The sequence below is a fragment of the Hemitrygon akajei genome, chromosome 14 (assembly GCF_048418815.1).
Source record: "Hemitrygon akajei chromosome 14, sHemAka1.3, whole genome shotgun sequence".
Lineage (NCBI taxonomy): Eukaryota > Metazoa > Chordata > Chondrichthyes > Myliobatiformes > Dasyatidae > Hemitrygon > Hemitrygon akajei.
Genome location: NC_133137.1, coordinates 38,831,446 through 38,845,140, shown reverse-complemented (window position 1 = coordinate 38,845,140; position 13,695 = coordinate 38,831,446). Strand labels below are relative to the sequence as shown.

The window sequence follows — 13,695 nt, the reverse complement described above, 5'->3', positions numbered from 1 at the left end:
GCCAATCGATCTCTTCTTTTAACTCCACGTTACCTAAATCTAAGGAATCTAATAAATCTAATCATTTAGGGGATAAAACAGTGTAAAATGCAAATTCAGCATGTCATTCACAGAGCTTTAATATTGTGAAATTGCAACAGCTACGTATGATGAGCCCTTTGCTTAATTGTAAATGTATTTTTTTTGTTGACCTCGGAATATCCAAATAGATTTGGGGTTTAAATTCAAAGTAAACTTTTATTATCAAAGTACCTATATGTTACCAATCTTTCCCGCTGATTTAAAGAAAGGGTAAAACTAACAAATATGAAAATATTCCATTAATCTTGGGGTTTATTCTGTTGGTCTAAGTAAATGTTCCGTAAAATAAACCAAGCAACTATACCACGTGAAATCTTGTTGTCTAGTAATAATCAGATTGTTACTCGTTATTACAATTGTCAAGTTAAAATTTAATGGGGTTTTCCTATCCCTTTCTGGGGATATTTTACAAAATTTCGCCTCGCCCCTCGTGGAATTATTTAATCAGTATTTCTGGAGGAGGGGAAATTTACATTTTGTGAAATTCTCGGTAAAATCTTAGTCCCGCCCCCTCGAGCTGGCGCGAAAGATTCACATGGGTGAGATTCCCGCGCTGAAGCCGTTTGTGTGGAGTGGTTGCCTGAACTGGATTTCTTAAAAAGCCCGAAAATATTAACTCATTTAGAGGGAAACAATTCTTCAACATGATCGGACAGAAATCTATTATATCTTACTTCAGCACGCCAGTGAAGAAAAAGAGTTTGTCTGAAGTTACAAAGGAGGAACTCAAGGATAAAGAAGCTATTAATGAAGAGGTGAAAAAACCAGCCTTATAAAATCGAGAAGCGTTATTGTGTACTAATTATATGTTTAAATAATATTTTAGAAAACTTTGAATAGTTGTTTTGGGGTGCAGTTTAACAGCAAAACAAGTTTCATTTTAAGTATTGTTGTCTTTGAAGAGCTTTGGTTGGAAAAAGCGGTTTATCCGGAAAATTGTTTTCTTCTTAAAGGTAAACGGCAAGTATAGTTCCGGCGGCTTTCTTAATTTCGATTAATTAGATGGAAAGATTAAAACTATAACCTTGTATAGCATTATATTGTGTTTTGCTGTTAGTTAGCATTGTATATCTGAATATGTAGTTTATCCGCAGACACCTGTTGCTGAATTTATTTGATTTTTAATGTTTTAGTTCGTATTAATTTTTGAAATTCCGGTAGAATTGATCTTGTATAAAACTTTACTTCCTAATTCTTCGATTAAAAAAGATGTTCATGTGTATTTTCAAACTAAATGACTTCATTTGGAGTTGGCGGGAAGAATGTTTCTGGGAGAGAAACTGCGGTAGGGATTGGCCAATGAGCGAGGAGGCGGGTCTCCGCCTGGACGGTCGGTGCCTGTGGCCATGCGTTGTATCCGTTCCCTGTTCACCCACCGGCTTCTTTTCCGCCCCCAGGATGGCAAGTGGACGCCCGTGAAGAAGCTGAAGGTTGGGTCGGAGGAGGAGAAAGAGCTGAAGGAATCGCCCAAGCCCAGGTCCCCGCTTAGTCCCCAGCAACTCTCCCGCATCGAGAGGAACAAGCAGGCGGCTTTGCAGAGACTTGCGGCCCGGAATGCGCCCCCGGGCCTCGGGGAAAACTGGAAGAAGGAGCTGATGACCGAGTTCAGCAAGCCCTATTTCATCAGGGTGAGAGCGGGGAGCAATTAGAGCTATCAGTCCTCCTGGCTGTGTTTCTGCGCACTTCCGGTATTCGCAATAATTTCAATTCTACATTGATAAATGAAAAGAGAGCTTTTGGCACACTGGCCTTCATCAATCAGTGTATTGAGTACAGGAGGTGGAACGTTGTGTTAAAGTTGGTGAGGCAACTATATGCAGTTTGGGTCACCTGCCTACAGGAAAGGTGTAAATGAAATTGAGAGAGTACAAGAAAATTTACAGCGATGTTGCAGGACTGGAGGACCTGAATTATGAGGAACAGTATTCCTTGGAATGTAGAAGATTGAGGGGAGATTTGATAGAGGAATATAAAATTATGAGGGGTATGGATAGGGTAAATATAAGCAGGCTTTTTCCACTGAGGTTGAGCAGGACTACAACTAGAGGTCATGGGTTCAGGGTGAAAGGTGAAATGATTAAGGGGGATTTCTTCCGTCAGTGGATGGTGAGTGTGAAATGCGCTGCCAGAGGAAGTGGAGAACGTGGGTTTGATTGCAACATTCAAGAGAAGTTTGGAGACTACATGGATGGGAGGGATATCAGGGCTATGGTCCAGGAGCAGGTCAATGGGAATAGGCAGAATTACGGTTCAGCATGGAATAGATGAGCAGAAGGGCCCATTTCTGTGCTGTAGAGCTCTATTAATCTTAATGACATGAATGGTACTGGAAATGTAATCAAACTGCAAATACTTGACAAATAAGCTTGGCCAAATAAAATTGTATTGAACATATTTACAAATCAATGCTGAAGCAGTTTGACAGCAGGCAGAACATTAACAAAAGGAACATGTGTAAATACGTCTGTACAAAATTGAGTGGTGTAGATAGGGTAGGCTTTTTCCATGGAGGTTGGGCAGGATGACAACCAGAGGTTATGGGTTAAGGGTGAAAGGTGAAGAGTTCAAGGGGAACATGAAGGAAAACTTCTTCACCCAGTAGAAACGAGCTACTAGTGCTGTACTTGAGCTCGATTTCAACTTTTAATATAAGTTTGGATTGGTACATGGATGTAGGGGTATGGAAGGCCATAGCCCTGGTGCAGGCAGTTTAAAAGGTTTTAGCACAGAGAGGATGGGCTAAAGGGCCTATTTCTATCCTATACTTTCTTTGACTCTATAAAGTGGAGACTACTCAATATGTCCAGCCAGTGAAAATCTGTTGGCCTTCACCTTGAGTTTGGATCTTTTGTAGTTCACCAGGAAGCTAGCAGACGAGGATATTTTTGATCAGGTGTCAGAATGTCAGCTGTGGGCAAGTTTGTCTTTGCTGTTTGACAAAATGTTTAACCGTTCCCCTATGTGTGTGCCATGGACATGGCTGAGGCAAACTTAAAGCAGTCAGTAATTTTATGAGTAGCATAATTGTCCTAGATTTAATACTGTCTTTAAAATTAACTACTGCAATTATAGGAGTTCAAAGTTATTGATATGTGTGCATATGTGGGATATAATTACTATGAAAACGGAATTATCTTTTTGCAGCAGCTTCACAGTATATCATGAAAATGACAAATGTAAATTAACATAAATTATACATGGGGTGACGTGGACGGTTGTATAAGCAACTGGTGCATATCATGAGACCATGATCACCTACATCATGTGACAGGGCATATAATGACGATTCTAACAAATCTGATATTGGTGCAATCTGCCATACAAAACAGATTGAATGGGCTGAATGGCCTAATTTGCTCCTATGTGTTATAGACTTGTGTTGAGAAGGAAAAGGAATGTACTCTGAGGTGTTAGTTTTTCATGTTCGTAAACCTCTTGACCCTACACCGTAGTCCAGTAATTACCTGCTCTGAGACCAGGTGCTGCTTCATGATTGGAATAACAACAGCTCGCCACTTTGGTCAAGGTTATAGACGTGTAGGGAATGCACCCACTGCCCTCTTAGAATATAGGACATCATGTTTTATAAAACTTTTAACCGACTATAAGTTCAAACTAACCCTAGGTAGATACAGGGGTCTGGGACTCTTTGTCCTTTCCGATGGGGGGGGGGGGATACAGGGGTCTGGGTCTCTTTGTTCTTTTCCACGGGGGAGATACAGGGGTCTGGGTCTCTTTGTCCTTTCCACGGGGGGGGGGGGATACAGGGGTCTGGGTCTCTTTGTTCTTTTCCACGGGGGAGATACAGGGGTCTGGGTCTCTTTGTCCTTTCCGATGGGGGGGGATACAGGGGTCTGGGTCTCTTTGTCCTTTTCCACGGGGGGGATACAGGGGTCTGGGTCTCTTTGTCCTTTCCGATGGGGGGGGATACAGGGGTCTGGGTCTCTTTGTCCTTTTCCACGGGGGAGATACAGGGGTCTGGGTCTCTTTGTCCTTTCCGATGGGGGGGGATACAGGGGTCTGGGTCTCTTTGTCCTTTTCCACGGGGGGGATACAGGGGTCTGGGTCTCTTTGTTCTTTTCCACGGGGGAGATACAGGGGTCTGGGTCTCTTTGTCCTTTCCGATGGGGGGGGATACAGGGGTCTGGGTCTCTTTGTCCTTTTCCACGGGGGGGATACAGGGGTCTGGGTCTGTTTGTCCTTTTCCACGGGAGGAGTTACAGGGGTCTGGGTCTCTGTCCTTTTCCATGGGGGAGATACAGGGGTCTGGGTCTGTTTGTCCTTTTCCACGGGGGAGATACAGGGGTCTGGGTCTGTTTGTCCTTTTCCACGGGGGAGATACAGGGGTCTGGGTCTCTTTGTCCTTTTCCACTGGGGAGATACAGGGGTCTGGGTCTGTTTGTCCTTTTCCACGGGAGGAGTTACAGGTGTTATGTACCCCGTAACTGGGTGTCTGACCAGCAGAGAAAGAAGAATCCGTTGGAATCTGGTGGTACCAAACTAAAGGTGTTTATTAGTAAACTACACAATACAATATCAAAAATGCAAATATACATATAAAACAAGTTAGCAGTAATAAACCTAAAAGTGTAGGAATAATAACTAATAATAAACAAGCTCTATTGATGTCTAGGGGTAAATGAATTGTCTTAGGAAAGTATAGAGTTCAGTTCATAAATGCTGAAGTAGTTATGGTTGTATTGAAATCGTTGGGAGAGAGAGCGAGCGAGAGGTAACAGCTACAGTCAGCCAAACCTTCCTCTGCTTTCTTAATCCGTCGTATCGTTGTGGCCATTCAGTTATGACCCCTCTGGTCTTCAGCTAGACCGTTCTTCTGTGGTGGACTCGTCACTCTGGCATGAGTGGACACACACACAAGTCCCCACCGGCCCTGCTGTAACACTGTGAGCTTTACTGACCGATCTCCTGATTCGGTCTTCGAAGCTCCCACCTTTCTGTGGGTTCCCAACACTCAATCAGTGTCCACTGGTGTGTCTGAAGGGTGTCTCTCCAGACCTGTCTTTTTATCCCCACTCACGGGGTCTCAGCTATCCATCACCTCTGAATGACCGTGTTCATCAAATCAGGCCACTCCTGCTATCTCCTGAGGAATGTTAACGAGCAAAGTAAAGTCCTTGTAGTGGAAGGTAAATAATCCAGGAAGAGTCATAATACAATTAATCAACAGTCTCCCTCCCCCTCTTATCTGTAGCAAATGTTCTTGCCTGGGCTTTATCTCTCTCTCATGAGCAGCATAACAACAGCAATAGTTCGTAGTTCTCAGGAGTGGGGGGTTGGGAATGGTTAACTCTGCACCCCATTGACCATCAGGTCTGTTCATCACTCATAACACAGGGGTCTGGGTCTGTTTGTCCTTTTCCACGGGGGAGATACAGGGGTCTGGGTCTCTTTGTCCTTTTCCACTGGGGAGATACAGGGGTCTGGGTCTGTTTGTCCTTTTCCACGGGAGGAGTTACAGGTGTTATGTACCCCGTAACTGGGTGTCTGACCAGCAGAGAAAGAAGAATCCGTTGGAATCTGGTGGTACCAAACTAAAGGTGTTTATTAGTAAACTACACAATACAATATCAAAAATGCAAATATACATATAAAACAAGTTAGCAGTAATAAACCTAAAAGTGTAGGAATAATAACTAATAATAAACAAGCTCTATTGATGTCTAGGGGTAAATGAATTGTCTTAGGAAAGTATAGAGTTCAGTTCATAAATGCTGAAGTAGTTATGGTTGTATTGAAATCGTTGGGAGAGAGAGCGAGCGAGAGGTAACAGCTACAGTCAGCCAAACCTTCCTCTGCTTTCTTAATCCGTCGTATCGTTGTGGCCATTCAGTTATGACCCCTCTGGTCTTCAGCTAGACCGTTCTTCTGTGGTGGACTCGTCACTCTGGCATGAGTGGACACACACACAAGTCCCCACCGGCCCTGCTGTAACACTGTGAGCTTTACTGACCGATCTCCTGATTTGGTCTTCGAAGCTCCCACCTTTCTGTGGGTTCCCAACACTCAATCAGTGTCCACTGGTGTGTCTGAAGGGTGTCTCTCCAGACCTGTCTTTTTATCCCCACTCACGGGGTCTCAGCTATCCATCACCTCTGAATGACCGTGTTCATCAAATCAGGCCACTCCTGCTATCTCCTGAGGAATGTTAACGAGCAAAGTAAAGTCCTTGTAGTGGAAGGTAAATAATCCAGGAAGAGTCATAATACAATTAATCAACAGTCTCCCTCCCCCTCTTATCTGTAGCAAATGTTCTTGCCTGGGCTTTATCTCTCTCTCATGAGCAGCATAACAACAGCAATAGTTCGTAGTTCTCAGGAGTGGGGGGTTGGGAATGGTTAACTCTGCACCCCATTGACCATCAGGTCTGTTCATCACTCATAACACAGGGGTCTGGGTCTCTGTCCTTCTCCACGGGGGGAGATACAGGGGTCTGGGTCTGTTTGTCCTTTTCCACGGGGGAGATACAGGGGTCTGGGTCTGTTTGTCCTTTTCCATGAGGGAGATACAGGGGTCTGGGTCTGTTTGTCCTTAATTGCAGCTTGTTTGTTTCCAGCTGATGGCATTTGTAACGGCAGAGAGGAAGCGTTGCACCATTTATCCGCCAGCTCACGAGGTCTTCACGTGGTCGGAGATGTGCGATGTCTGTGATGTAAGTGCAATGTCAGCCTCTGATGGTTGCTTCTGGTGTGTCATGGGAGTGAACATTACAAATTGGATATCATGTGAGCTCAGGATTGCACCTCAACCCCAAAATCAGGGGTTCCAACCTGGGGTCCGTGGACTCCTTGCCCAAGGGTATTGGTTCATGGCATAAGAAAGGCTGGGAACCCCTGTTCTAATGCCTTTCAAACATTCCAACTCTACCTGCCTTTACCACTTCCTCTGGTAGCTCATTCCAAATATCCAACAGCAACTAAGTCAAAAAAAAAAAGTGACCCCTTGAAATCTTTCCTCTCTTATCTTAAACCTTTGCCTTTTAGCTTTGAAATTTCCTACTCTGGGAAACTAGATTTCTGTAATACTGACAAAAAAAATAAAGAAATATAAATGTACCATTGATTACAAATAGGCAGCATTTATCATCAAAGACCCTCACTATCCAAGCCAGGGATTCCCAACCTATGGTCCACAGTCCCCTGTCTTAATGGTCTTGGTCCATTGCTGGGAACCCTCGATCCAGGCCATGCCCTCTTCTAGCTACTTCCGTTGGACAGGAGGTACAATCCTTGGATCCCACACCAGCAGGTTCTGGAAGTTGTTATCCTTCAACCATTAGGCTCCTGGTTCTCTATGGATAACTTCACTCACCTCAACACTGACCTACGGACTCACTTTCAATAACTGATTTAAAACTCAGTGTTTGCCCTCTTTTGCACTTTGGTTGTTTGATGGGTCTCAGCCCAAAATGTCGACTGCATTCTTTTCCATGATGCTGCCTGGCCTGTTGAGTTTCTCCAGCATTTTGGGTGTGTTGGTTGTTTGTTTGTCTTAGTTTATGTTTAGTTTTTCATAAATTCTGTTGTATTTTCCATAAGCGCCTACAATAAAATGGGTCTCAAGATGGTGTATGGTAACATATATACGTACTTGAATTTATTTTGAACTTTGTGGTATTTTTGTAAAGCAGTAATGTGTATTAGTATTTGAAATGTTGCATTGATTCTGTGCGGAGAAGAACAGAATAAAAGGAAACCTTGTCTTTGTCCAGGTGAAAGTGGTGATCCTCGGCCAGGACCCGTACCATGGACCAAACCAGGCTCACGGGCTGTGTTTCAGTGTCAAGCGCCCTGTGCCTCCACCTCCCAGGTATGCAGGCTCTTGTAGTCTGGTTCCATCTCGGCTCTGCAGTGTTTGTGTACAAGATCTTTTAGTAAGTAAATATTTAAAAATAGAGGCCTGGCAATGAAAGGAACATAATATGTAGCAGCGCAGTAGTGTAGTAGTTAGCATAATGCTTTACAGTGCCAGCGATTGGGATTCCATTCTGCCGCTGTCTCTGAGGAGTGACTATGGGATCCTCCCATATTCAAAAGATGTACAGAATAGGATTGAGTTGTGGGCAAGCTATGCTGGTACCATGGTGACACTTATGGTCTGTCCAGTACTTTCTTAGACTGTGTTTCAATGTGTGTGTGTGACAGTACAGCCACCTCTTAATCGTTTGTAAACAGAAGAGTGAAATTGTTTACATCCTGCTCTGTGCATTGAGATTGGGTCTGTGAAGTACTCTCCGTTCAGAAGTAGCCCATAGATAGTGACTATTTGGAGCTGGTGCCCTGTTTGAGTGATGGGGTCTGGAGGTGGTGGGGCAGATGAACGACCCTATGCTTTGAATGCTGTAAATTCTTCTGTTCTTGTGCAGTCTGGAAAACATGTACAAAGAGCTGGAATCTGACATTGAAGGCTTTAAGCACCCAGCACATGGTGATCTGACCAGCTGGGCCAAGCAAGGTAGGTACATTGTTCTACTTCCCGCTAACCAGAGGAAGTTGGAGCTGAGGAATGCTCATCTTTTATTTGAAATAAATCACACACAACCTGATAGTTGATCGAGGATCACAGAAGCAGCTGTGATGGGACAGTGAGCAGGTGTGGGGTGAGCCTCACTGACTCGCTCTGTTCCCTCAGCTTGGCTTGATCCGCCCCAATAGGTATGAATGCCTGTTCCTTCCAGGCAGGGGCAGCAGCCAGTGACTCCATTCAGCTGTTCTCCCCCTCAGGGTGCCCAAGGGACAGGTGTTCCTAACCCTGGGAAGACCAGCAATCCGTCCACCAATATCTTAGATTTTGCAAAGGAGAAAATCTGCAGATGCTGGAAATCTGAGCAACACACACAAAATGCTAGAGGAACTCAGTAGGCCAGGCAGCATTTAGTACAGTCGACGTTTTCGGCCCAAAATCTTTCTCTCACCCTTTCAGCTATGAGAATTCAGTCCTTATTTACTCTGTCCTGGGCCTCACATTTCCAGGTGTTGTAGCTTTTCCTTGGCACCGCAGCGAACGTGCCTGATCCATCCAATCATTTCTCAGTTAGACTCCCCTGTCCTACAGTCGGGTGAGGTCACATTTTAATCATAGATGAAGACCAACAAAGAGGAAGTGCAGGTGTCCCTTCCATCTGCCAGTTGATCCTTCAGACACAACTGAATGGAGTGGTCATTGTGAAGATTAATAATGTTTACACTTGGACCAGCCAAGGGAGACATGCTGGATCTTGTCATGTGTCTGTTATAACCAGCCATTTCCAAGTTCTAATGTATTTGTTGGGGCATAAGGCAAGTGTTGAGTTCATTGCTACCATAGGGATGAGATTGGCTTAAAATGAAAGCCATGACTTTCCTTTTTAGATTATTTTAAATAGTGTTCTTAAAGCTTAAACCATAAGATGTAGGAGCAGAATTAGGCCATTCAGCCCATCGAGTCTGCTCTGCTGTTCTATCATGGCTGATCCCAGATCCCACTCTGCCCCATACACCTGCATTCTTGCCATATCCTTTGATGCCCTGACCGATCAGGAAACTATCAACTTTAAACACACACACACGAACTTGGCCTCCACTGCAGTCTGTGGTAGAGCATTCAACAGATTCACCGCTCTCTGGCTAAAAAAAAAATCCCTCCTTACCTCTGTTCTAAAAGGTTGTCCCTCAACTTTGAGGCTGTGCCCTCTAGTTCTGGATACCCCCACCATAGAAACATCCTCCCCACTGCTTAGTGTTTCAATTTTCCTGGAGTAGTTACAGCCAAAGGGAGTTTTATTTAATGATGCTGTAGGACCTTTGGCAGACAGCAAGATCCATCCATAGTCAAAGTAAATTTATTATACACTACCCTGAGATCCACTTTCTTGCAGGCATTCACTCTTGGTCCATGATTTGCATTCAGTGGCTATTGAGTGTATGTTTGTGGGCTTCTGCTGTAGCCCATTCATTTCAAGGTTCAGTGTATTGTACATTCAGAAATGCTTCCCTGCTCATCACTGTCGTAATGCATAGTTATTTAAGTTACTATCACTTTGGCTATTCTCCTCTGATCTCATTAATAAGACATTTTCACCCACAGAACTGTCGCTCACTAGATGTTTTTTTTTCCTGCTCCATTTAAGGGCTGTTGTGCATGAAAATCCCAGGAGATCAGCAATTTTTCAGATACTCAAATCACCTTGTCTGGCACCAGTAATCATTCCAAGATCAGTCACCTGGTTCACATTTCCTCCCCATTCTGATGTTTGGTCTGAGCAACAACTGAACCTCTTGACCATGTCTGCATGCTTTTACGCATAGAGTTGCTGCCACATGATTGGCTGATCAAATATTTGCATTGACGAGCAATAGGTCCACCTGGTAAAGTGGCCACTGAATGTACGCCCAGCATAGTTGCACTAATTCTTGTTGAGATCTGGTCTTGTGCAGTGACTGAGTTGAACTGATTACCCCAGAGGCTCACTTGTGAATGTTCTGTTTTGTTTCAAACAGGTGTGCTACTGCTGAATGCTGTCCTCACCGTCAGAGCACATCAGGCCAACTCGCACAAAGACAAGGGCTGGGAAGAGTTCACAGATGCTGTGGTGTCCTACCTCAATAATAACCGGGAGGGCTTGGTGTTCATGCTGTGGGGAGCGTATGCACAACGGAAGGGCAGTGTTATCGACAGGGTACGTCACCTCTGCCTCTAATCTGTGGGATATTCCAACTGTAAAATTTCAAACTTTATACAACATGGTTTGGGAGGAGGTCTCTGGAAGACCTTTACACATTTACCAGCGACCCAGGTTCAATTCCCACTGCTGCCTGTAAGGAGTTTGTACATTCTCCCTGTGACTGCATGGTTTTCCTCCATGTGCTCTGCTTTCTCTCACAATCCAAAGATGTAACAGTTGGTATGTTAATTGTCCCATGATTAGCCTAAGGTTAAATTGGGGGTTGCTGGTCGATGGGGTCCGGAAGGGCCTGTTCTGTGCTGTTATGAATAACTAGATAAATAGATCTGTTCATCCTTGTGATACTGCAACTGCTTCAACCAATTACTTCGAAAGAAACTCAAAAACCTCAGAGGCCAGAAATATTGTTGTGCTGACTTAGCATGTCCAAAACTTGGTAATATTAACCTATAGTCTTCAGAAAGCTGAGCTGCCTGGAAGAAACCCACGCAGTCATAAACACCCAACAGTCAGCAGCAGGAATCACCTCCAGCTTCTGCCCATACGTAGCCCTGATGATGCTTCACTAGTGGGAGACTTCATCCAGCACCTGACTAACTAGCGTTGCCTCATTACAGAAACGTCATCACGTCCTGCAGACTGTTCACCCGTCTCCACTCTCCGCGCACAGAGGCTTCTTTGGTTGCAAGCATTTCTCCAGAACCAACGAGTTGTTGAAGAAAGCAGGGAAGACTCCCATCGATTGGAGTTTGCAGTGAGTCCAGCCTCTGGGAAGAGCTGATGGGTTCACACTGGGATACAATGGCACTGAGCAGAATCTGAAGAGTAACTGTTGCCAGGACTTGCCCAAAACATAGGTTTTGTATGAATAGTGATGTCTAGTTAGTAAGCCTTCATTCGATTAACATTTCCAAGTTTTGTTCATATGGGGGGTGGGGGGGTGGGGAAGTACTTTAACCAAAGCATTTCACCAAAAATGCATTAATTTAGTCCTGGACTAAAATTTTTAAATGTGATTTCTATTGAAATGTACATACATATTTACATGTGTTCCTTTTGTTAATGTTCTGCCTGCTGTAAAACTGCTTCAGCATTGATTTGTAAATATGTTCAATAAAATTTTATTTTGGCCAAGCTCATTTGTCAAGTATTTGCAATTTGATTGCATTTCCAGTACTATTCATGTCATTAAGATTTCTGGAGCTCTACAGCACAGAAACAGGCCCTTCAGCCCATCTAGTGCATGCTGAACCATAATTCTGCCTACTCCCATTGACCTGCACCCGGACCGTATCCCTCCCATTCACGTACTCTCCAAACTTGTCTTCTCCAAACCCATGTTCTCCACTTCCTCTGGCAGCACATTCCACACTCACCATCCACTGAGGGAAGAAGTCCCTCTTAGTCATTTCACCTTTTACCCTTAACCCATGACCTCTAGTTGTAGTTCCACCCAACCTCAGTGGAAAAAGGCTGCTTGCTATCTATATTCTTCTATCAAATCTCTCACTCCCCTACACTCCAGTGAATGAAGTCATAACTTATTCATCCTTTCCCTACAGCTCAGGTCCCCAAGTCTTGGCAATATCCTTGTAACTCGCAATCTTACTGATCTCTTTCCTGTAGGCAGTTGACCAGAGCTGCACACAGGCTCCAGATATGGTGAATTACTTTGATGCTTGCTGGTTAGACTTTTGGTTGCCAGTTTGCATAAAGCAGGATTATACAAGTAAATGTTTGAATGTTATAAGGGGTGAATGTCAAACAAGTTTCTCCCCTGTTGATGCCACACTACAAATATGATGGTGCTAATCTTCCAGGTTTGTAGTGAAATTGGGTAAAGTAACTTTGGCGTGCATCGCATTGCGACCCTGTTCATTCGCCTTCCATTTACTGTATAGAAGAGGAATTTAGAGTGACTTGTACAGTATGGAAAAGGCCATTCAGCCTAATTTGTCCATGTGGACTAGTATTAATCCCATCTCCCAGCATAATCTTCAAGCAAGTGCTCACTTAGACACGTGCTGTCAGTGACAGTTTCAAGCCTGCTCTCAGGCAGTGCATTCTAGGTACTTGCCACATTTTGGGTGAAGAATGTTCCCCTTCAAGTTCCTCAATTTTTTTAAAAATCCCTGTTTATTCGAAATCTGTGCCCTCTAGTTTTATCAGTCTCTAATGTTGATAAACAAGAAGATGATGTCTTGTAATTTACACACTATATCACACAGTTGTACGTGATTGGGTTGCTGGGTTTGAGAACACATTGAAGAAAAGGTGTAAGAACAACTTTTGAACTCTGCTCAGAAAACTTGCAACTCTGGAAATTTTGCACCTGTTCCTTCTTGACTGTCATCTCACTGGAATTGCTGGGGGGTGGGAACCGAACTGAAGTGACGGAGGAAAAGGAGGTTGGCTCACAAATAGAGAAAGCTTGGAGACGGGAGAAAGGGAGGATAGGCAGGTGATAGAGAAGGGACGCACTCAGACTGATGGTTTGAGATCTGTCTACTTTTATGCAAGGAGTATTATGAAAACGGATGAGCTTAGAGTGTGCATCAGCATTTGGAGCTATGATGTAGCCATTACAGAGACTTGGATGGTGCAAGGGCAGGAAAGGCTACTTTGAGTGCCAGGCTTTAGATGTTTCAGAAAGGACAGGGAGAGAGGCAAAAGAGGTGGGGGTGTGGCACTGTTGATCAGGGATAGTGTCACGGCTGCAGAAAATGGAGGGGTTGTCTACGGAGTCTCTGTGGGTGGAAGTTGGGAATAGGAAGGGGTCAATAACTCCACTGGGTGTTCTTTATAGACCAACCAATAGTAACAGGGACAGCGAGGAGCAGATAGGGAGACAGATTCTGCAAAGGAGTAATAATAACAGGGTTGGGGTGGGAGATTTTAATTTCCCAAATGTTGATTTGGCATCTCCCTAGAGT

At 44.2% G+C, this 13,695-nt stretch overlaps 1 protein-coding gene across 1 annotated transcript; it reads left to right on the top strand.

The window, feature by feature from the left end:
* Window positions 1-628: 628 nt before the first annotated feature.
* Window positions 629-11,900, top strand: unga (uracil DNA glycosylase a). The gene is made up of 7 exons (XM_073065882.1): window positions 629-836; window positions 1,479-1,709; window positions 6,656-6,751; window positions 7,811-7,908; window positions 8,465-8,553; window positions 10,578-10,756; window positions 11,380-11,900. The coding sequence occupies exons 1-7, from the start codon at window positions 726-728 to the stop codon at window positions 11,518-11,520; spliced, it is 945 nt and encodes a 314-aa protein (XP_072921983.1). The 5' UTR covers window positions 629-725; the 3' UTR covers window positions 11,521-11,900.
* Window positions 11,901-13,695: the final 1,795 nt, after the last annotated feature.